This window comes from Colius striatus, chromosome 1, assembly GCF_028858725.1.
Source record: "Colius striatus isolate bColStr4 chromosome 1, bColStr4.1.hap1, whole genome shotgun sequence".
Taxonomy (NCBI): Eukaryota; Metazoa; Chordata; class Aves; order Coliiformes; family Coliidae; genus Colius; species Colius striatus.
This window is the reverse complement of record NC_084759.1, coordinates 68,557,573-68,582,293: the sequence shown is the minus strand read 5'-3', so window position 1 is coordinate 68,582,293 and position 24,721 is coordinate 68,557,573. Positions and strand designations below refer to the sequence as shown.

At 42.5% G+C, this 24,721-nt stretch overlaps 1 protein-coding gene across 5 annotated transcripts in view; it reads left to right on the top strand.

Moving 5' to 3' along the window:
- Positions 1–9,682, top strand: part of HERC2 (HECT and RLD domain containing E3 ubiquitin protein ligase 2) — a 109,126-nt gene extending 99,444 nt beyond the window's left edge. For all 5 annotated transcript variants that reach the window (XM_061998140.1, XM_061998154.1, XM_061998165.1 and 2 more), the window contains 7 exons: positions 2,352–2,493; positions 3,288–3,482; positions 3,585–3,697; positions 4,611–4,801; positions 6,955–7,060; positions 7,670–7,882; positions 8,679–9,682. In XM_061998140.1, coding sequence (XP_061854124.1) covers positions 2,352–2,493; positions 3,288–3,482; positions 3,585–3,697; positions 4,611–4,801; positions 6,955–7,060; positions 7,670–7,882; positions 8,679–8,951 — 1,233 coding nt within the window. In that variant the 3' untranslated portion in view covers positions 8,952–9,682. The remainder of the gene's footprint in view (positions 1–2,351; positions 2,494–3,287; positions 3,483–3,584; positions 3,698–4,610; positions 4,802–6,954; positions 7,061–7,669; positions 7,883–8,678) is intronic.
- Positions 9,683–24,721: the final 15,039 nt, after the last annotated feature.

Sequence of the window (24,721 nt, the reverse complement as noted above, 5' to 3'; positions counted from 1 at the left end):
ACTGATGAAATGCTTTTTTGTATATTTTGCATCTCTTGCAGTAAAATATGTGGGATTTTCCTTGCCATTTGTTATGGATCTTCTTCAAATCTTAAAATACACTTTTTCTATAGGTGCCTAAGAAACACATTACTCTGTGTGTGTGTATATATACATATGTATTTTGGTAGTGCTTACTCATTTTTTAGAGGCTCCTAGTAAGTATGATAGATGATTATTTAAATATTATTCATTAATGAGTATGAGAAGAACATGTAGTGTGTTTTCTGGCCAACAACGTGGCTTCTGATGTGTCCTATATGTGAAAGACTTACCCAGATTTGACAGCTGAATATGAATATAAATAGGATGCATTAACTAGGTGGATTGCAATCCAGAAAAACAGAATTTACCAAGGCATTGGCTGCTTCTTCAGAAACAGGGGAAGAAAACTTTATGAACAAATTTTATCATTATTACCCCTCTGTCTTTCCTCTGTCCTTTAAAGATTAACAGATAAACAATTATGTGTTTGGAATTCAAGGTAAGGTATTGGTGACTGGGGGAACATCTAATTCTTTATCTAGAGAAGAAAGCCAACAGGGTTGTCAGCTGCACTGGGTAAGAATCATTCATTTTGCAATCTGATCTAGGCTGACCTACTTCTGCAGGGGGATTGCACTAGATGATCTCTAAAGGTCCCTTCCAACCCCTACCAATTTGTAATTCTTTGTCTGCACTAGCTACAATGAATACCTATTGGTTTTTACATGTTTCCAGCTCTAACAGTAAAATTACTATAGCTTAATCAACCTTCAAATTTTAGTTTTGTTAATCTTAGATCAAACATCTCTGGTCACTTTTTTTTTTGTCTCAAGTATTTGTAACTGTATCACGTCACAGAAATTACCTAGAACAATCATTCAACATTGTCTAGTTAGTTGAGGACATGGAGTGGAAGTGTCTAGATAATCAGGTACTGTTTTTCATGTTTGTGCAAATCCAAGCATCAGTTGAAAAATTTCTGTTATAGGGATGCTGGAATTTGCAGTGCTTGTAAATGATGATAATTGTTGTAATCACTGGCACTTGGAGCTATGTCACAGAGATAGAAACTATTGCAGATGTTGTAGTGCAGCCTGCCCTGGAACCAGTAACCCTTTCTCATTAATCTTTAGGTATGCCCTCTTTTTATACCAGAAACAAGCTGACAAAGTATGTACTGGATGAGTAGACAGACACTGAGGTTGGGTGGTAAGTGACAGGAAGTCTAGCTGGAGGCCAGTAACTAGCAGTGTGCCCCAGAGGGCAATGCTGAGTCCAATCCTAGTCATCATCTTCATTACTGATCTAGGTGATAAGGCAGAGTATACCCTTGCCAAGTTTGCTGATTGATGCAAAACTGTTTGGTTGATAGACCAGAGGGTTGAGCTGGTAATCCAGAGTGACCTTGGCCAGCAGTGTGCCATGAAGAACGTTAATGAGTGTCCTGGGCTGCATGAGGAGGAGTGTTGCCAAGCAGGTCAAGGGAGGTGACCCTTCCCCTCTGCTCAGCATTGATGAGACCACAGTGGGAATACTGTGTCCAGTTCTGGGCTCCTTAGTACAAGAGAGATGTGGGTATGTTGGAGAGAGTCCAGCAAAGGGCACAAAGATAATTAAGAGACTGAAACATCTCACCTGCAAGGAAAGACTGAGAGAGCTGGACTGTTTTGGCTGGAGAAGAGAAAGCTTAGGGGACATCTCATTAATGTATATTTTTGCATAACTGATGGGTAGGTGTAAGAAAGATGGAGCTGGACTTTTCTCAGCAGTGTTCAATGACAGTACCAAAGGCAATGGGCACAAACAGAAACACAGGAGGTTCACTCTGACCATCAGGAAACACTGTTTCACTGTGAAGGTGATGGAGCGCTGGCACAGGCTGCCCAGGGAGGTGGTAGAGTCTCCGTCCTTAGAGATACTCAAAAGTCAAGCAGACATGGCCCTGGGCAGCTGTCTCTAGGTGGTCCTGCTTGAGCAGGGGAGTTGGACGAGATAACCTCTAGAGTTGCCTTCCAACATCAGTCATCATGTGGTTTTGAAATAGTTCTGGGTTCCTAATAGTCTGAGATTCTAAGTCCTTTCATCCTCCTGGAGAAGATCAGGAAGTCTGTGGCAGCTGTATTTAGGGATGCATATTACTGAAAAATACTGTAGTGGTATAATTTGAAGTTTGATGCTTCTTCTGTCACCTATATATCCAGGATACACTGTGGGCCTCTGCTGCGAATGTTTCATTGAACAGATGGATATTTCATAAACATCAGTGCACAACAGTGTCAGCTGAAATGTGTTCTTACAGTGACTTTTATAATGTGCTTACTCAATAGGTAAAGCGTTCTAGGAGTAAAGGAGGACTGGCTGGGCCTGATGGTACAAAGTCGGTATTCGGACAGATGTGCGCTAAGATGAGTTCCTTTAGCCCTGATAGCCTTCTGCTTCCTCACCGTGTTTGGAAAGTCAAGTTTGTTGGTAAGAGGGTTCTCTGTGCTGCCCCTTCCAACCCCTGTGCTATTTTGCACTTACCTTTACAGTTTTCTTTAGATTACTTTCTTGAAGCATCTGAAGGAAGGAAGAGATACAGGAAAACAATGAATATGTGTAGGCAGAGGAAGGTGCTAAAATGTAAAGCAGTGAAAAAGTGTTCTAAAATGGTTTGATAAAAAAACCTCAAGATCAGTGGAAATGTGTCTGTAATTCTTCTCAAATTCCAAGGGCAACTCTTCTGCTTACGACAAACATTCTGCAAAACATAAGCCTGTTTTTCAGCTGTCTGAAATGATAAATAATCCTGGCTAGCTGGTCTTAGTGGTAAGGTTGTTTTTAAAATTCACATATCACTTTGAGCTCTTTGAAACATTAGATTGAAGAGTCATTCTCTCTACTGCACCTAAGTTATATACCATATATCTACTTTAAAATGTCAGTTAGGAGTTGTGTTGCTTTGGCTTTCTTTTTCTACCTCTATTTTATTTTGATTAGTGTATAACACAAAAATGGTAGTTACACTCTGGCAGAATAGCAATTTTGACACATATTATATATTGAGATATGTTGTATAATCCATCTACTAAATACTACAGTTTACAGTGAACTGGAAATGCTCAAATATAAAGTGAAACGTAAAGGGTCTTCATATGAACAGATACGGCACTTAGTAAACTTTTGTTTACTCAGTCATCCCCATGGAAGGAAATACAGTTTCTTTCAACACTTGACTGACTTATTTTTGCAATGATGTTTTAATTTTGCTCCTTTTCTCCAAGGTGAATCTGTGGATGATTGCGGTGGAGGTTATAGCGAATCAATAGCAGAAATGTGCGAGGAGCTTCAGAATGGGCTGACCCCTCTGTTAATTGTGACACCCAACGGACGAGATGAATCTGGAGCAAACAGAGATTGTTTCCTGTTAAATCCTGCTGCCAAGTCACTCTTGCATATGAACATGTTCCGTTTCCTTGGTAATTTCTAAGCAATGTTGAGATGTTCTGTTTGCATTACGTGATCGGAATGTTGGGAATCCATCAAAAAAAGAAATGAAAACACTCTATTTAAACTTACAGGTGTTCTCCTGGGCATTGCTATCCGAACTGGCAGCCCTCTGAGCCTCAACCTGGCTGAGCCAGTGTGGAAACAGCTTGCAGGAATGAACTTAACAATTGCTGATCTCAGTGAGGTATGAAGTGTGAAGCTCCTGAGTAGGATATAACTTACAGAAGAGAAGGAGACTAGGGTTATTTTTTCCCCAGTGATTGGCTTCCCAGGCTTATATATATTTGTATTTTGACCGGCCTTTTGCATTTTGAGCCAGTAAATGAGCATGACTCGTTCTCACATTGTTAAAACTGTAAATTCAAGTAATTCAAAAGTAGTTAAATCAGGTATTTGAATTCTAGAGCATTCTCAAATCTTCTCCTGGGTTTGACTAGACAAATGTTTGTAGTCTAACTCCTCCTCTCCAGTAGACCTTTCTGTTGCCGTTACTGTCTGTCATGCCAAGATGCAGTAACTGATTGAGTGCACACACCTACACTGTTTCGAAGTAAAACAAAATTAGTTAAACTACTACTGAAAATAGTTTGTGCCCACATACTGAATATCACTAGCTTTTTCACTTTTATGTTTACTGACCTCAGTAAAGGTGAAGTAAGAGGAAGTCTTTGTTGTGAAGAAGGGTTCCTTCTGAAATACTGTCATGTAGAAATGGACTTACTGTAAAAGCACTGAGCACATTTACTTGTCAGTAAGGTGAATTCCTTTTGTACAAAAGCAGCATTGGACTTTGTAGGCATGGTTATTTTTTTAACCTTTAAATCTATCTTCTTGTATAATATGGTTTCTTGGCAAATATTCAGCAAAAAATGCTTGAAATCTAGAACACATGGACCCTCCCACATCCCAGCTTAATGAACTTTTATGTGAAATCTAAGCCATTTTACAGCTTTAAAATTAAGTTAAATGGATTGTGCTCAGAAGTTTGACAATGCTTTTAGTAGATGACACATGACCCACTGCTTTTGGTATGCAGGAGATGCTTTTGTACAGTGCTAATAAACTGACTTTAATTCGATTTTTGTCATTTTCAAAAGGTTGATAAAGATTTCATTCCTGGACTAATGTACATTCGAGACAATGAAGCTACTTCAGAAGAGTTTGAAGCTATGAGCCTCCCGTTCACTGTGCCTAATGCAAGTGGTCAAGATATTCAGCTGAGTTCCAAGTATACCCATATTACACTGGATAATAGAGCTGAATATGTGAGGCTGGCAATAAACTACAGGTTTGTTGAATAAATCACTGAAGTTATTGACATGAATAAGCATTTTCTTAAAAAAAATGCTTTTAAACAATATGCCACTTTATTCTATAAAAGTGTTTAAATATTTCCATGTGATTACAGTATTGGTTTTCTGATTTCTTTTAATCTATCCAAAGATAAATGATTAAACTTAATTTTTAGGAAATAAAATAGATTAGCAGGTATGGCTCTAGATTTGAATAGCTATCCCGACAGAGGAGTTTTGGCAGCCAGTTTTACAGGCAGAGAAAAGTCTCATCCATCTACTTCTTGCTCTGCAGTATAGTAATAACCTCGATCATTAAGTTCTTTATGAAGAGAGCTTAGCTATAGTACTACTGCTCCTGCCATTTTTCATCTCATCAGTTGCTGTCAAGAGCAGTCCCACCTGAGTTCTTACTCTATTCGTACACTAAGTTGGAATGCACAGAGCAGAATGTTCATTCCTTGGAAACCATAAAATAGACCTGACACCAATGTCAAGTAAATTCACCCACAGGTGCTGAAGGCTGAGCATTGCAGTGAAATCAGGGGGAAATAATTGCTCAGTGTTTGAGAAGGCAGGCCTTTGGTTACTTATATACCTAGATAGCTCATCTAGACAAGTACATCAAAGAAATAACCATAAGCACAGGCATCTTGTTTAGTGAGCCTAGTGCCTATCAAAATATGGAAATTCAGATAATTTGGATGAGGAATTGGTTCATAGTTCTTTCACTCTCTCTACTGTAGTTAACTGTTTTGAGGAGTGCTTGAGCAAGGCTGTAGCATCACTGTTTACTTATTAGTTTCTAGTTATAGTGTCTGACAACAGATACTGAACTAGTCTTTTGTTTGGGGTTTTTTATTTGTTTTTTTAATCTCTAAATGGTTACGAACCAACACTTAAAACTGGTTTTGACAGTAGGAAGAAATTTCATTTAGAACGGATAAATTCTATGTCCATGTGAGATGTTGCATTCGTTTGAAAGTAATGATTTTGTTCTCTTGCCACTTCTGGCTATCCTCAAAGGGACCGAGCAATTCTAAAGCATTTTACAGCTTAAAGGCCTTTGGGAGAAACGTTTAAGTGTTTAGATAATGTATCAAGTTTTTTTTAATATGAAGCCCTAGAGACACCAGCCTGGCACCTCAATAGAATATATGTGAAAAAGTGGATGCAAAAGTTGAAGTATGTCTTGTCATCTTTGTTTATTTTGTGTGATGATAAGCTTGAGGGTAGGACTTGTCAACAATGCGACTCTCTGCTCTGGAAGGCTCCATAAAACTTCCCACAAATTATTTGACAGGGGAAAAGGAAAAAAAAAACCACAAATCATGGATGGCAGCAGAAGCTGCAAAATGTTAGACTTATTTGCGTTTGTCTTAAAATACAACTGCTCCTCTCCCCTCAGACATCATGTTTTAGTGCAGACCCATTTTTCTTGTACCATAACGTCTGTCTGGTGCTGGGAATGTTTGAGGGCAGTTTCAAAACACAGCCATTCTTTTCCAAGGGGCATGTTGCTTCCAAATGGATATTGGCTTGTTCTTATCAGGCACAGCACATGGATAATACTGGAAAAAAAGTACCTGAAACATTGTCCATGGAAAGATATTAATGGATCTCATTAATATTTACAAATACCTAAATGGTGGATATCAGAAGGTTAGGGCATCCTTTTATTTCTATGGTATCTAGCAACAGGACAAGGGGTAATGGGATGAAGCTGGAACACAAGAAAGTTCTCTTAAACATTGGGAAAAACTACTTCACTAGGAGAGTGAGGGAGCCCCTGGCACAGACTGCCCAGGGAGGGTGTGGAGTCTCCTTCCTTGGAGAGCTTCAAGACCCACCTGGATGCATTCTTGTGTGACCTGAACTAGGTGGACCTGCTCTGCAGAGGGACTGGGCTGGATGATCTCTAAAGGTCCCTTCCAACCCCTACCATTCTATGATTCTATGATTCCCTCCTGAGCTTGCTGTGTGATTGGTGTAGAAACCACTTGGTGTTCAAGTATCTTGTGTGGTCAATGTTTATTGATGTTCCTCAGCACATAGCTGGAGACATGAGGAGAACGGTTTAAGTTGCCTTGCTGTTACAGTAATTGCTAGAAGTGGCATTCACAGAAACTTTGGAAAAATGTCTCTGCAGACTTCATGAATTTGACGAACAAGTTGCAGCAGTTCGGGAGGGGATGGCCCGTGTTGTTCCAGTTCCTCTACTTTCACTCTTCACAGGATATGAGCTGGAAACTATGGTATCAATTTCTGCTTTGCTACTTCTGTCAGACTAACCTGCAGTGAGATTCTTCACTTCCATTTTACTAGTCCAGGCCCCTTGTTAAATACCGTTTAATCATGTTTACTATTTACTTTTTTGTGTGTTTTGGGAATGTGAAAGAAGGTTCATTATTGTCTACTGATGGAGTGATTATTTGTAATATAGAGTTTTGTTGGGGCATCGCTTTTTTCTGTTGTATCCAGCAACAGGACAAGGAGTAATGGGATGAAGCTGGAACACAAAAAGTTCCATTTAAACATAAGAAAAAACTGTTTCACTGTTCAGGTGAGGGAGCCCTGGCACAGGCTGCCCAGAGGGGTTGTGGCGTCTCCTTCCTTGGAGGTCTTCAAAACCCACCTGAGCACGTTTCTGTGTGACCTGATCTAGGTGACCCTGCTTCTGCAGGAGAGTTGAACTAGATAATCTCTGAAGGTCCCTTTCAACCTTACTGTTCTATGATTATCTGAGTATTCACTTTGTCAGTGCAAGAGCTGAATAAATATTTTAAAGGAATGGAGAGGATAAATCACCTGAAATATGATCTGATCAGACTTTTGTAGCCTTATCACTGTCTTTTATTTTTCAGGTATGTGGAAGCCCAGATATTCCACTTCACCTTCTGAAATCTGTTGCAACTTACAAAGGCATTGAACCCACTGCTTCCTTAATACAGTGGTTCTGGGAAGTAATGGAGTCCTTCTCCAACACAGAGCGATCTCTTTTCCTGCGATTTGTGTGGGGCAGAACAAGGTTGCCCAGGACTATTGCAGACTTCAGAGGAAGGGATTTTGTGATTCAGGTATGGTGTATGGGATGGCATGTGGGGGTCTTGTTTTTCCAAGCTGATAGTGGAGAAGTAGGAGCATGATGTAACAAGAGAACAGGCTGATTTCATTAAACTGTTCATGGAACATTACAGTGTAGATTCGGCTGTGCAACAGAGACCTATAATGTATATAAACATTTTTCTCTCTTGATTTGAGTAAGTGAATGTTCATTTCATTTCCCAGCCATTTGCTTCTCTGGATTTTGATAGTTTTCCACTGTCAGTCATCAGCACTTTTTGCTGGCACTTAATAACTTTTCATTCAGCTCAGCCAGTCATTTCAGCTAAATTGAAAAACCAGTCTTCAAATCCTATTTTGATATTTGCTGAAGTAATGTCATCTTTTTTAGATTGCTCCCAACTACATATTCATAATCAAGGAAGCTCATAGATGTCTGGTTTTATTTACTTATTTACTGTAGGGAAAATAGATTTGATCTTTTCATTTTTCTTTAAAGGAACTTCATCACCAGTATCACAAATCAAACATGCCATTAAAAAAAAAGGTTTTATAGAATCACAGAATGGTAGGGGTTGGAAGGGACGTTTAGAGATGATCTAGTCCAACACCCTTGCCAAAGCAGGTCCACCTACATCAGGTCTCACAGGAATACATCCAGGTTTTGAAAAACCTCCAGAGGAGGAGATGCCCCTCCCTGGGCAGCCTGTGCCAGGGCTCAGTTCAGTGCTTAGTTCTAGTGCTTATTCTGATGTTTGTTTGTGGTTTGGACAATGAATAAGAAATGTTAATGCTTTCTGTTTTGGACAGGTATTGGATAAATACAATCCTCCAGACCACTTCCTTCCTGAGTCATACACTTGCTTCTTTCTGCTGAAGCTGCCCAGGTATTCCTGTAAGCAAGTACTGGAAGAAAAACTCAAGTATGCCATTCACTTCTGTAAGTCCATAGACACTGACGACTATGCCCGGATAGCACTGACAGGGGAGCCGGCGGCCGATGACAGCAGTGATGATTCTGATAACGAAGATGCGGATTCTTTCGCTTCAGATTCTACACAGGACTACTTAACAGGACATTAAAATATGATAGAAGGGATAAGTGTTACAAGCACTGAGGCAGAACGCCGAATTGACGATGAAGCCGAGGAGAGTTTAGGTCTCAGAATATAGAGTATGTAGTCAGAGGGATGGTCATCTTCGGAACGTGGGGAAAGTGTATTCGCTACTCACAGTAGGAATTAAGGGTTACAGCTTAACCATCAGCTTAGAATAAATGGCACAGTATGTGGGCATTTAACATTTATTTTAAGAGCTGAAAGAGGCCCCCCCATAATGCTGCACTACATTTAGAACCTTTGTGTTTACCGAAGTGTTGTAAATGTTTATATAAATATGGTAGTGCAGCATCCAAAAGGCAGTGAAACCTTTAAATTGTGGGTGCAGTAGGGTTTTTTTTTTCATATTAAGTGTCGTGTTCTGTGCATCTTCTTGACTGTATATTGGAAATACTGTGCAACAACTGAATATAAATATTTCAATTAACTTTACTAGAAGTTTGTTAAAAATTTTTGAACATTGGATTAACATTATTCCTTGAAATTCTTCTATAGATAACAAAAATGGCCAATAGTTTCACCTCCACCCCTGGTTTGTATATTTTAGCTTATGCATTATTTATCTCAAATTTGATACCTTTCGGTGAACAGCGTCATAATTCTTATCATGGAAAGTGTACTGTATATAATTCGTGCCATGTAAATGCAAAAGTTATTATTTCCCTCCAAATAAAAGTTCTGCCACAGGAAAAAATAGTATGTCTTCCTTAGTGGTCATGCAGCTGTTACATGGGGTGAAAATTGTAAGGGCTCCGGTAAGAGATGTTCCTGACATTAACAGCACTTGTCCAAATGCTAGTGCTGCTCCACCAGTAGTAGCTGCATTGCCATGAACAGAACACGAGCTGTACTAAACTCTGAGCAAGTCTATACAACAGGTTCGTGGTACAGTTTGTTTGTGCAGCGGTTCCTAATGCTTCTGTTGTCAGTAATGCTTAATTTGTTCTTGGACACCTGGGAAAAGAGTTGCTTTTGCAGAAGTGTACGGGACAGATGTCTTCAAGTATCTCAACCGGAGTAGAAGAGTATGATGGCAATCACATAACACGTTACCTCTGAGGAAATGAGGTGGTTTTACAAGGCTTTGTCACGAAACATTGTGTTTCTGGACTAGCATGTTGGAATAAGCCACTGAAGTCAAGCTGTGTCTGGGCAGGTGTTACGTGTTTAATACACAGTATATGCACTAGTTTTTCAAAGTAGGGAAATAAGCTTTAGTTGTGCCAAACACTGGTATCTTACTTTAAAATCCACTGGAAGGTGATGTCATACCATTTCCTTACTAATTGTCATGATGTGCATTTGACTTCTCTTCTGCCTTCTGTAAATTTAAATATTAACTATGGTAATAAGTTTTTTCCCAGACATACTGAATATTTCAAATTTTAGTGGTGAAACCACCTGTGTGTCGTTAAGATGTCAGAGTTTTGGAATTTGTTACCTTTAGAAGCCTCTACTTAGCGCTGAAGATCTCTTGCAGGAAATGCTCCCATCTCAGTCCTCTGTCTCGCTGCAGATTCCAGTAGTCAGCCTTGTGCTCCAGATTTTCTCTCTGCTGCTGAAAAACACTGAGTCTTTTCTGAGTCGTAAGAAGATGGAAAACTCAAAAATTTATGCAACCTCTTTTGTCTTTGGAGCTCAATGGGATTTCTCCTGAGGGTAAAGAATGGACAATCACATGGTCATCTGTCTGTACTGTGGTAACACCGGAGGCTTATAGGCACCAGCCTGATCAAAGAGATTCTGTAGCAAGATGTGAAGGACAAGTCATGCCCAAATGTCACAAGTCCAAGGAGTGAGAACAATTTCAAATGCAGTTCTCGATTTTCAAACCCTCTTTCAGGAGCATATGAACTACAAAAATGTGGAGAAGTTTTGTAGCTTGTTTAGGAAGGAGAGAGAATGAATTGCTAGAGCTCCTTTCTCTTTTTCATATGGTACTTCCCTGTAACAGCAAAGACAATAGTTTTGATTTATTATAAAGCTTTGCTATTACGAGTTTGTGAAAAATTGAGAGAAAAATCCTTCCCCCATGTTCAGAATTGCTCTTTTTTTCAAATTCCAGACACCTCTAAAACCACCTAACGGTGCTAAACAACCTGTGAATAAGGAGAGAAGGATATTGAGTCCCATCAGGGAGTTTAGGGGACATGTACTGTTTACAATCATGGCATTTGTTCTGTAACACCAGGTTGATTCCAGAAGCCTTCAGGCCATCATGTCCAGGTAGTTGTCTCCCCTGCAGGTAAAACTGAACCAGGCAGCACTCTGCTAGGAAAAAAAGGGAAGCAGTGGCTTCCAAAGATGTCACGGATAAAGTGTTTTCACTTTTTAAAGAAAATGTACAGATGTGTAGTTTCCTGTAGATGTTGCGTTTCCAGATTCATCTCCCAATGAATCTTATAGTTAAAAATTAGTGTCAGGTAAAACATCCCAACATTTTTCTTTTGCTCTACTGGGGTTCAGGGGTTGTGAGATGGGTGGAAAAGTTATTCCGCCGTGGAGTTGTGTCCTTGCCTGAAGTGAAAACTGCAGCAAAGCAGCACAACTGTGAGTTTGACACAGAGACTATTTGTGAATTGATGCTCCCGATACTTGGGAAAGATTCTGCTGGTTCACATGTTTGTCTCAAAGGTGAACGTTGCTCTTGTATCTGCACGGCACCATCCCACGCCTTTGCATTTAGTCATCTGATGGGAAGCGAGTAAGATTGTGCAAAGATCTCATGGGAACACAGAGTAGGATTGTCTTGGTTGTTTCCTGACTGTAGTTATCCTTGATCAGCTCTCTCCAGTGAGTTTGTGGGTGGTGCACTAGCAGTGTGACCTGAAAAAGATTGCAGTGGAAGCATCTTGAAAAGTTTGTTTGGAGGATGTGGAGGCACACATGTGACAGAATACAAAGTCCTCTAGGATTCAGGGTGGTTGGACTTAGATGATCTTTTGAGGTCCCTTACAGCCCTTGAGAAGATTCTATGATTCTGTTTTGTGAATGAGTCAATGTTAAGTGACAAGGAACTTCATTCTCATGGGGCTCTTGCAGGTACTCCCTACAGATGATAATAGAAGTGGGTACAGCACTTGTAGACAATAAAGTCCAAGACAAGAGCACACCTTCTCGTTTCACTGTCACAACTTTACTCATGTGCAGGGGAAAAAAAAAAAGCCAATGTGGCTTGGTCTTAGTGGTCAGCTGAGCTTTGTTATCCTAATCAGCGGCAACTTGTGGGAAAAGAAAATGCAAGAAAATGAAATCGAAGTGCATAAAATCGAGATGCTTGCAGCAATAGGAGGCTGCTTTCCCTTATGCTTCTTCCCAGACCAGCACCCCACTATCAAAGGTCCAGATGGGCAGAAATTTAAGAATGACCAAGTAGATGAAGTTGTGATTGATTTTCCTAAAAGACAGACTTTTGGATTAATCTGTCTGTGTAAATTATTTCACCTCTGTTTTGAAGAAAAGGTGCTTTTTAGCCTCAGAAACGGATCTGTTTTGAGCAACTTTTTTCCTAAGGTTTGTTTTGATACACCTGACAATTGTCATGAACATGTGATTTGTCAACCACAAATTATGAAACTGTTCTAATGCTTTGACTTTTTAGTTAACAGATGAGTCAGGTTTGCTTTATGACGGTTCTTGCTACTCTCCTGTCCCACTGCCCCAGGGGCAGCAACATGTCTGTCTCTTTCCCCTTTGCAGGTTCAACCAGTGGCAAAGCTGTGTCTATAGCCCAGAGACACACACATGGACATGGACAGAGGACACTGGTATGGCCAGTCTTGCCTCAGCAGATAGAGGTCAAAGACCCCCACCTGCGCCAGTAGCTAATGCTGAGACCCTACTTGTGCCAGTACCTGGCACTAATTTTTGCTCACACCGGCAGCCTCACTGGTTGCTGTCACTGAGTCCTTGTGGCACACGTACACATGGGATGGAGAGTGCAATCACCAAGAGAAATGCTTAGAAGAGATTTAATAGATAAAACAGACAGTCTTTTAAATATCTCCATGGATGGTGACTCCATCACCTCCCTGGGCAGCCTGTGCCAGTGTCTAACAACCCTCTCAGTGAAAAAGTTCTTCCTAATCTCCAACCTAAACCTCCTCTGGTGGAACTTGAGCCCATTTCCTCTTGTCTTGTCATTCATTACTGGAGAGGAGACTGACCTCCACCCCACTACACTTCCCCTTCAGGCAGTTGTAAAGCGATCATACCTTCTCTCAGCCTCTGCTAGGCTAAACATCCCCAATTCCCTCAGTCTCTCCTCATCAGACTTTTATCCAGGTCCTTCACCAGTTTCCTTGGCCATTTCTGGTCATGCTCCAGCACCTCGATGTCCTTCTTGTAGTGAGAGGCTTAGAACTAAACACAGCATATGAGGTGCAGCCTCACCAGGGCTGAGTACAAGGGGACAATCGTTGCCCTGGTGCTGCTGGTCACACTATTTCTGATACAAGCTGGGATGCCATTGATCTTCTAGGCCACCTGGGCACACTGCTGGCTTATGTTCAGCCGGCTGTTGACCACACCCCCAGGTCCTCTTTCTCTGGGCAGCTTTCCAGCCACACGTTCCCAAGCCTGTAGCATTGCCTGGGGTTGCTGTGACCCAAGTGCGGGACCCAGCACTTGGCCTTTATACCATTTTGTGTCAAATTAGCAAACACTAATTCCTCAGGTTTCAGGGCTCTGTGTGTTTGTATTCCTCCCTTTCCTTACTCTCCTGACTGATAAAATAAACATTCCCATGCTGCACACAGTTAGTGCCACTGACCAGGTTTATTCTCATCCTGATCTCCCTCATCATGTGTCAAATCTGTTAATCAGATTCACCTGTGTTCTTGTTTATGGCTCTTCATGACTGGATACCCTCAAAGGAGTGGATGCTGCCCTCTGACATACTCTTGCAAGTATGGTCAGATATAATTGGTTAGTTGGCTATATGGCTGAGGCGTGAGCTGTAAGGTGGTATATCTAGAGATAATCATAGAACTGTAGAATGGTAGGGGTTGGAATGGACATTTAGAGATCATCTAGTCCAACATCCTGCAGAAGCAAGTCTACCTCGATCAGGTCAGACAGAAACATGTCCAGGTGGGTCTTGAAGACCTCCAGAGAAGGAGACTCCACACCCTCCCTGGGCAGCCTGTGCCAGGGCTCCCTCACCTGAACAGTGAAATAGTTTTTCCTTATGTTTGAATGGAACTTTTTGTGTTCAGCTTCATCCCATTACCCCTTGTCCTGTCACTAGATACAATAGAAAAAAGTGATACCCCAAGCTCCTGACATCCATTTAGATATTTGTAAGTATGAGATTCCCCCTGTCTCCTCCAGACTAAACAGCCCCAGTTCCCGCAGCGTTTCCTCATGAGGAAAATGTTCCATTCCCCTGATCATCTTGGTGGCCCTGAGCTGGACTCTCTCCAGCACTTCCCTGTCCGTCTTGAGCTGAGGAGCCCAGAACTGGACACAGGACTCCAGATGAGGCCTCACCAGGGCAGAGTAGAGGAGGAGCAGAAGCTCCCTTGATCTGCTGGCCACACTCTTCTTGATGCATCCCAGGGTGCCATCGGCCTTCTTGGCCACGAGGGCACATTGCTGGCTCATGTTCAGTTTATTATCAATCAGAACTCCCAGGTCCCTCTCTGCAGAGCTGCTCCCCAGCAGAGAGAGATCTGATCACTGAGGCATGGAGGAATGGACATCCAAATGTCACTACTGATGGCAAGTGTGCAGAGAAACAGATTTATACCCAAGTGGGTGAAATATTCTCAAGAGCGGTTTCACAGGGCTGTTAAGTGTCTGACAAAGACTGGGTAGACAGGTGGAAGGCACCTAGAGAGGCATAGAGGCAGCCACAAGACTTCATGTGTGCTTGGGGAGAGTTTGGCCTGCAGGCATTAGGCTAATGAGCTGGCTTCCAAATAATTAGCTGCTTCCTGCAGAGCTGAAAGCTATGAGGATGGGCTGCAGGACCTCCAACTGCAGCTGAAGGTAGGCCCGCACCGGCAGGATTTGTGTGAGGTCTGACAGACTTTGAGCTTTTTCCAACGTTCTCCACCTGCAGGTGTAGGTGCCAATTTTTTCTGTACCGGGAGTGGGCTGCACTGGCAATTCACACATGGGTACTAGATTCTGGGTTTTCTAGATCCCATGATGTATATAAATGAAGCTGTGGCGTGCAGCTTCTTGAAGAAGTCAAGAGTGTGTGTGTGCAGTCTCTTTGTAGTCAGAGCTGATAAAGATGATAAGAATTTCTTCATTAGGTAATGCTAATGGACAAAAGGATGTGAAGACCACAGACCATTCAAGGACTGGCAATTCATCACTGACGAGCAGATACAAAGGGAGCAAGTATCCTTCCAGGGGAGTTTCATTGGCATGCCATGACAGAAAGTCCATTTTAAGCTGATAATGAATTAAGTCTTGTCTGGAGTAGTCCTGGGTATTCCCTAAGACACAAACAGGCTCGCTGGAGAAAGTAAGAGAGAAGCACACCTCTGTCAGGGTTAGAGAAGAGAGATGAAGGGGAGTGGGAAAAGAAAAAGAGTGGGAATATCTGATGCAGAAATGCTCGGTAAACATACCATAGTAAATCTTTCAATATGTAAAACTTTGAGATAAAAAAGGGAATAATCAATTGTCCAGAGTTAGCCAAAGCAGGTAGAGAAGAAATAGTACCCTTGCAGCAGAGATAATTAACCCACTCCTCCCACTTTCTAACTTTAGAGATGTTTAAGCACCAGAATTCCCAGTTTGGGCAGATTGTGAATTTTGGTCAAGTAAGAGTTTTTAAAATCTTATTGGACATCTCTTGATGCTTATCTGATGATACTTGCTCTGCCCTCAGCCAGGCAGCTGCCCAAACTGATTTCTTGAGTCTTCTCAGCTTACTTGTTATTCATGCAATGCTCTACTCATTATTTGCTTCTCCAAAAATGAATTACCAGTACGTAAACTCTACAGTGATACCCTGTCCATCATGTTGTAACCAAGGTGCCTTGAGACATCCAAGCCTACTGTAGACAAGACCCTTGAAACAGATCTTTATCAGTTACTATAAGTGAAGACACTGAAGCTTTTCAGATTTTCCAGTGTGGACCTGTACTGGCCCAAGAAGATCTTTTCTTTTTCAATAATAGCTTCCTTAACCAGATGCAAACTCCTCTGCATACATAGTTTTCCCTGACCCCATCAGGGCTTGCTGATGATTTAGGTTGCTCTTCGAGGTGCAAGAGTTCTCTTGTGCCTTCCCACAGCTCTTACCTAGAGCTGTGTGTCTACTGGGGTAGTGCCACAGCTCTGGCTGAGCCTGGTGTGGTAGAACAAGCTGTCTCCTCCATCCCAGGTGAGCCCAGCAGCCCGCAGCACCCCAGGGCAGCGGGGTTTCTGGCCTTACTGGAAGACTGCTCACCGCTGTGTCAGATTGAGGTGGGTGCTGACCCTCTGTTTCCTATGCTCAGTTTAATGTGGAAGTGTGGGTGTGCCTTTTGGCCTGGGAGGAGAAGGAGAAGCAACTGATGAGTTAAACTGTTACATTGAGACATTGTATTTTCAAGGAGTGCAACTACATCAGAAAGCCATGCAGAGGGGTTTCCCCTCCACCTGCTCCTGCCCTGGGCCGGGCTCTGTTGCTGCTCTCTTGGGATGGGAAAGACTCATATGCTGGAGGGATTAAGTGACTCTTCCCTCACCCCTTTCCTGAAAGCTGTTGGTGGCTGTTTTTCAATAGGATTGTTTCCTTTCTCTGGTTTATTAGGTGGCTTCACAACTGAATAGACTGGCCCAGTAAGATGAAGACAAGAGGGTAAGACCTGCTAAGCCAACCCTGTTCTTGAGTCCTTTTTATTATTCACCTTTAGTAGTGTCCCAAGACTGCAAATACCTGCCAAAATGCCTGCTCCCCTCCTGAAGGCAGGGACTATGTGCTGGCCATGGCTACTGCTCTGAAGGCTACAGGGAGGGAAACCTTGCTGGGCTGTGAGCACACTTCATGTCAACAACATATGACCGCCATGTGGGAAACGGGGTGGGGAGGTAGTGGGAGCACATGGCGGCCCGAGGAAAGAGAAGGCCAAACTACCTCTGTCACTTGTAGCAGCTGAATCCTTTTGGTGCCCCTCAAGAGACCAGGACACCATCCCTTGTCCATCTGGTAAAGGGGGTGCTGCTGGGGGAACCCTCAAGACACAGCAGGCACTGGGCACCTCCTGCATTTTGGAACTGCCTTGATTTATTGTTTCCAATTTTTCCTCTCCTTACCCCTCCCCTGCTCTTACTATTCCTAACTTGTGGAAGCCTTTCATCTTGATCCCATCTGGAGACTCAATGTTTGCTTCCTAGCCAGCTCCTTTGCTGGGATAACGTGGCATTGCTGAGTCAGGGGGAGGCTGGAAATCCGGCTCCAAGGTTTTTTCCTCTCTGGTTAAAAATGCCCTGGCCCCATGGCATGGATAACCAAATGTTATATCACTCATTTTACCAATTCAAACTTGCTCAAGTGATTATGGTAGTGGGTAAAGCAGAAGTTATCAAGCTCAGTGTAAAGTGAATTGTCATCTGTTCTGGAGCCAGTATGAAGCTAACCCAAGCTTTATACTCTGGACCTTGGCTGCTTCAGTGAGAATGTCATCCTGTGGCCAGGTAATTTCTCTTTGTAGGTTGTTATGCACAAATCCAAATTGTTTGCTGTGAAAATGGCAACTATTTTGAATGGCAGTAGTCTGTGTAACTATTTTTGTGCACTGTTAGAAGACAAATATTGGGCATTCTATGTGTCAGGAGAGGGAAGCCCTTGGGAGTAAGACACATTTGCTATAAAAATCTTCAGAAAAACAGACAAGTATGACTCCAGGGTACAGTCTTGGCCCCAGGTGAAATCACTTTTGGCTTCAGGCCTTCTTGATTCACCAAATAAAACTGCCTCCATGCTGCAGGATGCCAATATCGTTTTGATGTTTGCTTCCCAGATGGTCTTGCTTGGTCCCAGGCAGTTTGCAGTGCTGTTGTATAGGCATGACCAGGGGAGGAGATTTTTTCACAGAAAATCTCCTGTGGGAGACTTTAAAGCTTCCTCTGCGGTTCAGGCACAGGATCATGAGTCAGGAGATCAAAGTCCCTGTGTTGTGTAGGAGAGCTATTGAAACTTGTAAGCTTCATTGATAAAAGTGATCTTATAGGGGGGTTACACACATTTCTTTGTTAGGGCCAAGGCTCTTTTCTTGCACTGCTCTTAAAAGAGACTTGGCAAAGCCTGTGGCTGGCACAAACCCCTCAATATAGCAGATAGAAACGGAGATGACAGTAGAACAGGCGGTGGGCATCACTGAGTCTAGACCTTTTAACAGGCTTGTTGATGTTAATGTGAGACAACTCTGCCATTCCCAAAGACAAGAACACTCCTTTCTCATGGAGAGTAAAAGGTCAGAAACAATAACTATGGAGCAACGTGAAAGAGTGTCTTGTGAGGCACACCTTTCCTCTGTATGAGTCCAATATGGAGATGAGGAGTTATGGTGAGATGTTCTCACAGGTGAGCTTATGGGAGCCAGCTGTACTTTAAAGAGCCCGGAAAGAAAATTCATCAGTTTGGCAAATATTGAGTTAAATCCTGCAGAGATGGAAATGTTCAACCAGGTTAACATAAAGGATTCTGTGAAACAGGGCTGGGTTGTGTTGGGTAAGGTGTAATAATGTTAGAACTTTCCTAGCAGAGTTGTGTATAAAGTATGTGTGTATCATTAATTATTATATTATAATTATAATTAATTAATTATCATTTATTATACACACATATGGCAAAGGAAAGGGAGGGGAATATCTAGCTATTGGGAAGGAAAAACATTGTGAACCACTATTAAACTTTACTGAAACATCATGGCAATCAAACACCTTTTATGAACAAATTCAGAAAACCTCTCAGTTTAAGCGCATTAGCTTCAGGTCTACTAGAGGCATATTTGTTGCTCTGCCTCACACATGGAAAGAATGGCTCCACAACCCCATTTAAGACTGAGATTTGCCTCTGCACGGACACCAGCATAGCTACCCTGGACTAATTATTCCTCTCACTCCGCTCCAGGACAGTGCAGGGTGTGGAAGTGGAGAAGGGGTTGCTCTGGTATAGGTGTGGGCAGCAGCATAGGTGCAGAGAGATGTAGAATTTGGAGCCACTCAGTGTTTGTTTCTCTATGCAGGTGAAAGATTTGTCAAGATAAAGATTTAACTTTGTAGCTGCCTGGGATGAGTTATTATTAACCACAAGGATACAGGATGACCTTTGAACATGAAGGTCCTCTTGTGTAATGAGTGCTGTCTCATGCTTCTTTTGACGTATGTGCTCATGCATAGAAGACTGTTCGCTTTTGTAACCATATCTTCCCATACAGAGAGCCACACAATGGCCCTAGCAGCTTTCTCTGCATCACCTGGATGCTGCTCTCTTGTCCTCGTGCCCCCTCGTGCACAGCCACCCAGCAGGTCCCTGTTCTGCCAAAGCAGGCAGCACTTTGCACGGGGCTGCAGCTGGCAGCGGGAGCTTGCTCAGGCTGTTAATGTGAATGCCACCTTTCAGTGCCCACAGCTGAAAGGGTACCATTGTTATCTGCATCCCTCACCAACTGCATCCCATGACCTGGTGCCTCGAGTGTTTTGAAGTGAGTGCAGACACAGACTGGGCTGTGCACCCGTCTGCTCACTGGTGGCGTGCTGTGAGCCAGGATGGACAGCTCGTGGGTGCTCTTCTCTCCCTTCTGGGATCAATTGTTGCTGGCCAGGTCCGTGCTGGGCTGACCAGCATGATGAGGACTGTAGCTTGATATGGAATACTCAGAGATCCTCAACAGTGACCACAGAGAATGCAGAGTAAGTCTCTTTAATATGACCAGGAGCTGAATGACAGGACCATCAATACTGTCTTAGCCTCACTCTGAAAGAAAGTGATCATAGGATTGGCTGCCTGAGATAGATTTCCTCTGCTTTTTCTTGCTGCAGCCTTGGTGGAGAAGCTGCTTGTTCCCATGTACTACAGAAGGTGAACCTTTTATTTCAGTTTGCTAGTTAATTGAGTTTGGTTTGTTCAGCTCTGGCATACATCTGCACAGGCTTCTCAGATGGTCAGTTCAAGATGGCAAATCAACATCCAGCTATTAACTCTGCGATGAGCAGACAATGTTGCTGGAAAACTCCTGTTCCTCTTGAGTAACTGCAGAGGAAACCAGTCACGTGTCATGCACAATTCAGATGGTTTGCAGATATTAACTGCACCTTTCACCTTCCTGATAAAAAGTCATGCTGTTTAGAGGAGACTGACAGGTGGATCTTATTAATATTTACAAATATCCAAATAGTGGATGTCACGAGGTTGGGACATCCCTTTTTTCAATGGTATCTAGCAACGGAACAAGGGGCAATGGGATGAAGCTGGAACACAAAAAGTCCCATTCAAACATAAGGAAAAACTATTTCACTGTTCAGGTGAGGGAGCCCTGGCACAGGCTGCCCAGGGAGGGTGTGGAGCCTCCTTCTCTGGAGGTCTTCAAGAACTGCCTGGACGCGTTTCTGTGTGACCTGATCTAGGTGAACCTGCTTCTGCAGGGGGGTTGGACTAGATGATCTCTAAAGGTCCCTTCCAACCCCTACCATTCTATGATTCTGTGATTCAGGCTGGTGTCCAGCAAATGGGATTTTCTGCCCCTGTGTTTTCAGCAGTTCTGCTTGCTCTCACTCCTCTTACCATCTTTCTTCCCTCCAGATCTCCTCTCTGTTGCAGACATGCCCTCACAGGAGTGGGAAACAAGATTATGTGTCAGGAGCATACAAGCAGAAAAATGGTAACTAGAGAAAGGAATAGAAGAGATACTTGAGGAAAGAGCCTAGCCACCTCTGGACTTGGGCTTATCTGAGCTTGGTGCAGCTCCAGCAAATACAGGGAAACAGCAGTGCAGGTACAGGATGGTGTGTGTGGACACTTACCTTAGGGGGATGGAATTGTTCCTGGTTAGATAGACCTCCTTACAAAGCCATCTCCCTCCTCCCATTCATTGTGCAGGCAATGAAGGTGTTTGCCTCTACATGACTGCTGAACTGTATCACCTAAGTCTTCACCCATTCTAAACCTAGGTGTCTAAGATAATAAACAAATAAACTCAGTGTCTATTCTCCTTATTTTGGGATGTGGAGCCTTAAGCAATACAGTTGATACAATCTAGAGAGCTTTTAGCCTCATGCTGCAGTGGACAGCTGGCTGTGCTTGGAGAGTCCCTTCTCAGCTGACTACATTGACCTTTCATTTCCAGGAACTGTAGATGGGAGTTTAGACCCACAGCTTTCATGTAGACAAATAAAATTTGCCAGCACAAACCCCTCCTTACTTTAGACTGGGATCATTTGTTCATCAGAGGTGTCTGTATCGTTAATTTAACTTGTAGGAGAGGGATGAGGGTAGACAGCCAGCTTTCACACAGCAACGTCAGTGTAGTGGGAAGGGGTGAGATGGTGAGTGGAGGAGTTGCTCTTTCCATGGGGAGAGGGTACCATGGGTGAGCTTTCCACTGCCCTCCACTACTCCTAGCCCCTGGGGTTGGGAAAGCAGCACTTTTCCACCTGGAAAGTCAGTCAGTAAGTGAAAGCCCCTCTTAGTTGGCCTGAGCTGCCTGAGTTTCACATAAGGACCAACCTGTTTGCAGGAACATTATTCCCTACTGAGATCTCAGTTTTTCCTCCATCTCTATAGCAGGAACTTGTTTAGAATATGTGGGTTGTGATAGAATACACGGGCTTTGATCTTATTTATCTATTTGTCTTAACTTCAAAACCAGAATTTTCTCCATGAAAACCTTTATAGGGGGTGTTGGAAACCCTGTTTTAGCTCTGGAAAGACAGATAATGGAACCAGAACCAAGCTTGGTTTACCACCCAGCTCTTGTTAGTTCTGTGGAAACTGAGATGCTCCAAAACTCAATACTGGAGAAATGATCAACCTGAAGCCAAACTCCAGTTAGCTACTGTTTCACTGTACAGGCTTATGAATGTGGAACCCTAAATCTACCTGGGCAACAACTTTCTCTTTGCAGTACCTTCTAGATGTGTTTTCATAATTTACTAGTATTTTTTGCTTATATTTTTGTTCCCATTGCAGAATCTTCTGCAAGTGCAAGGCATGATATTCCACCTAGTATGTCAGTGGCATGTTGAAAGCATTATTTTCAGACTTGAAGCACGATAAGCACCACTTTCTCTAGTGCAAATGTATGATGTTATTTTGCTGTTTTTTCCTTAAATTTACTAATATAATTAGGGAAGCAAAATATTTTTTACTAGCAGTATTATAAAATCCAACAACGTTGCGTCCCCAGCTTTCACATTTCCTGTGCCCAACATATTGTTGGAGAGAACACAAACACCATAAACCCACATATGAGCGTAGCAAAGGCCACAGCATTTTACAAGCTAATAACCCTCTGCTAATTTGGAGAATTTTTGCCAGCTCCATTGTGCACATGTGTGTTGGTGTGTGTTCTTCAGTGTCCTGTTCACTCCTTACAGTTTGAGCCTCCTCCAGCCTTTCAGCGTTCATCTGGGTCTCCTTGCTCAAACCTTGCTGTCTGCTTTTCGATGTTCGTTTGTAAGCCTGTCTGCCTCAGCTGTCCAACAGCTCTCTTCTCCCCTCTGCCTCTTTCTCTCAGCCATCCTTTGACTGCCTTGGTAGGAACAGACGTTTTTTTTAAATAGCTGACTGGACTCTCTGTATTGATTCAGCCTTTATACTCCAGCCTCTGCCTTGACACCTGCAACTCTACAACTTGTGAAGCTATTCCCGTATTTTGTACTTCTGTTCCAGTTCTGGTCAAGACCAGGTTGCTGGCCCTACATCTCTGGGAGGTGAGCCCTGCCTAGCTTAGTACATTTTTGCTGAAGTTCCAGTTGCTCTTGCTTCACAGATGTACAGAAATAATAATAAACCCTAGATGCATTTTCCCCCCATTCCTCACCTCATGCAGACACCAGCCTCAGTTTCTCAGGACATAACTGAGAAACTGGTGCCTTCTCCTTCTGAACCATGGGCTCTTTCAGGTCTGTTCAGATGCTGTTTTCACAGGATCTGCAGCTAACCTACTTCTGAAACTCCTTGCTACCATAAGGTGCTCATCTGCTTCCCATTTTTGTTTAGTCCCAAGCATCCTGAGTTTCTTGACTTCACTGCTACTTGTTTTCCCTAAAGATATATAAGATCCTTTTTTTTTAATGCTGGGCAACTTTCTTCTGCTGCTGCAGACTGGTGAGACTCACTTCAATGAATCTCTTCAGTACACTCATCTGGGTAGTCTTGACTCTTCCAGACTTTTTATAAGCGGGGAGTGAAATGATGCAGCTCCCTCCAGCCCCAGTGGTTTATGCAGCTTCAGAAAGCCTGGAAGAGCACTACAAGTCCATGGCATCAGCAGGAATTTGTAGTTCCTGTGTGCACAGTGACCTCCAAATTATGACAAATTTATGTATAGATTTTAAGTTAGTTCTACGCTTACCAGGAAATGCCCTCGCTTCTTTGGCTAGGTCTCCAGCTAAAAGTTTATAGGAAACACATGCAAAACATGACTTTCCCATTTCACTGGACTGCATTAGCTTTCTTAATTAACATATAAACTTCACAGGAAACATTTCTTCTGATGAGATTTCTGCCTGGCCTTTCACTGTTTGTATGGTTATCTCAGTGACGGAGCACAAATCTTAATGGAAATGTAGGTTAAATGAGATGACGGGTGATTGAAGAACTCATGTGGCAAACAGAATAGTCTGCATTCCTTTGATGTGTGTTCCCTTGAAATACTACACTTAATTACTATGAAGATCAGCAATGTCTTACTCTCTTCTTACTCTGTGTGCTGTTTTTTGTATTTTACACTATGTGTATAGAGGGAAGCTTCATCTTTTCTTTCCCTTTTTGCCTTTTTTTTTAATGGTATTTTTACAGCATCTCCTGTTTTGGGGTTCCCAGACATGGCTGAAATAGTAGAAACACAAATAAATTGTTAAAAAGTTGGAGGTGAATAATTTATCTTAATAAAGGGATTCTTTTTGGTATCAGAATAATCTTTGAAAGGAGAACTGGATTCACCTGTTTGCATAAAATTAGACGAGAGGACACCTATATGTTTGTAATCTATTTTTAAATTGATACTTTCATGGAAATGATATTTTCTGTGATTAAAAAGACCTGCCACAGTAAAGCGGTCAGGGAGAAGCTGCTCTGTGATACTGGGGATAGGTATAAATAGATTTGCATTCACAAAACGTGACCAGCTGCTTCCCAAGTTACAGGGGTGTAAATAACTTCCTACAGCCTAAGCTGCTGTTATCTTAGTGTTTGTAGATAGCCAGATTAAACTGGAATCTATTTTACAATAAAAGGGCATTTGGTACATGTGCTCTACAGCCTTGGAAAAACAAACAAACAAAAACTTTGAGAAAACACACTTTTGGATAACTAAGTAGCTCCAGTAACTGTACACATGGAATGACTTAATAGAAACTGCACAATGGTAGAACTTATCCTATTTCCTCACCAGACTCATGTAAGTGCCTCTCCCCAGCAGCGAGATAGAAGAGACAGGACATGGATGTACATCCATGAAGCACATCAAATGAGAGCGCTGGAGAAAACTATTGATGCCCCTATAGATAATCCTGAGGGAACTGGAAGTGTTCATCTTTGCCTTGAATCTGAGAAGGTCAAAACCA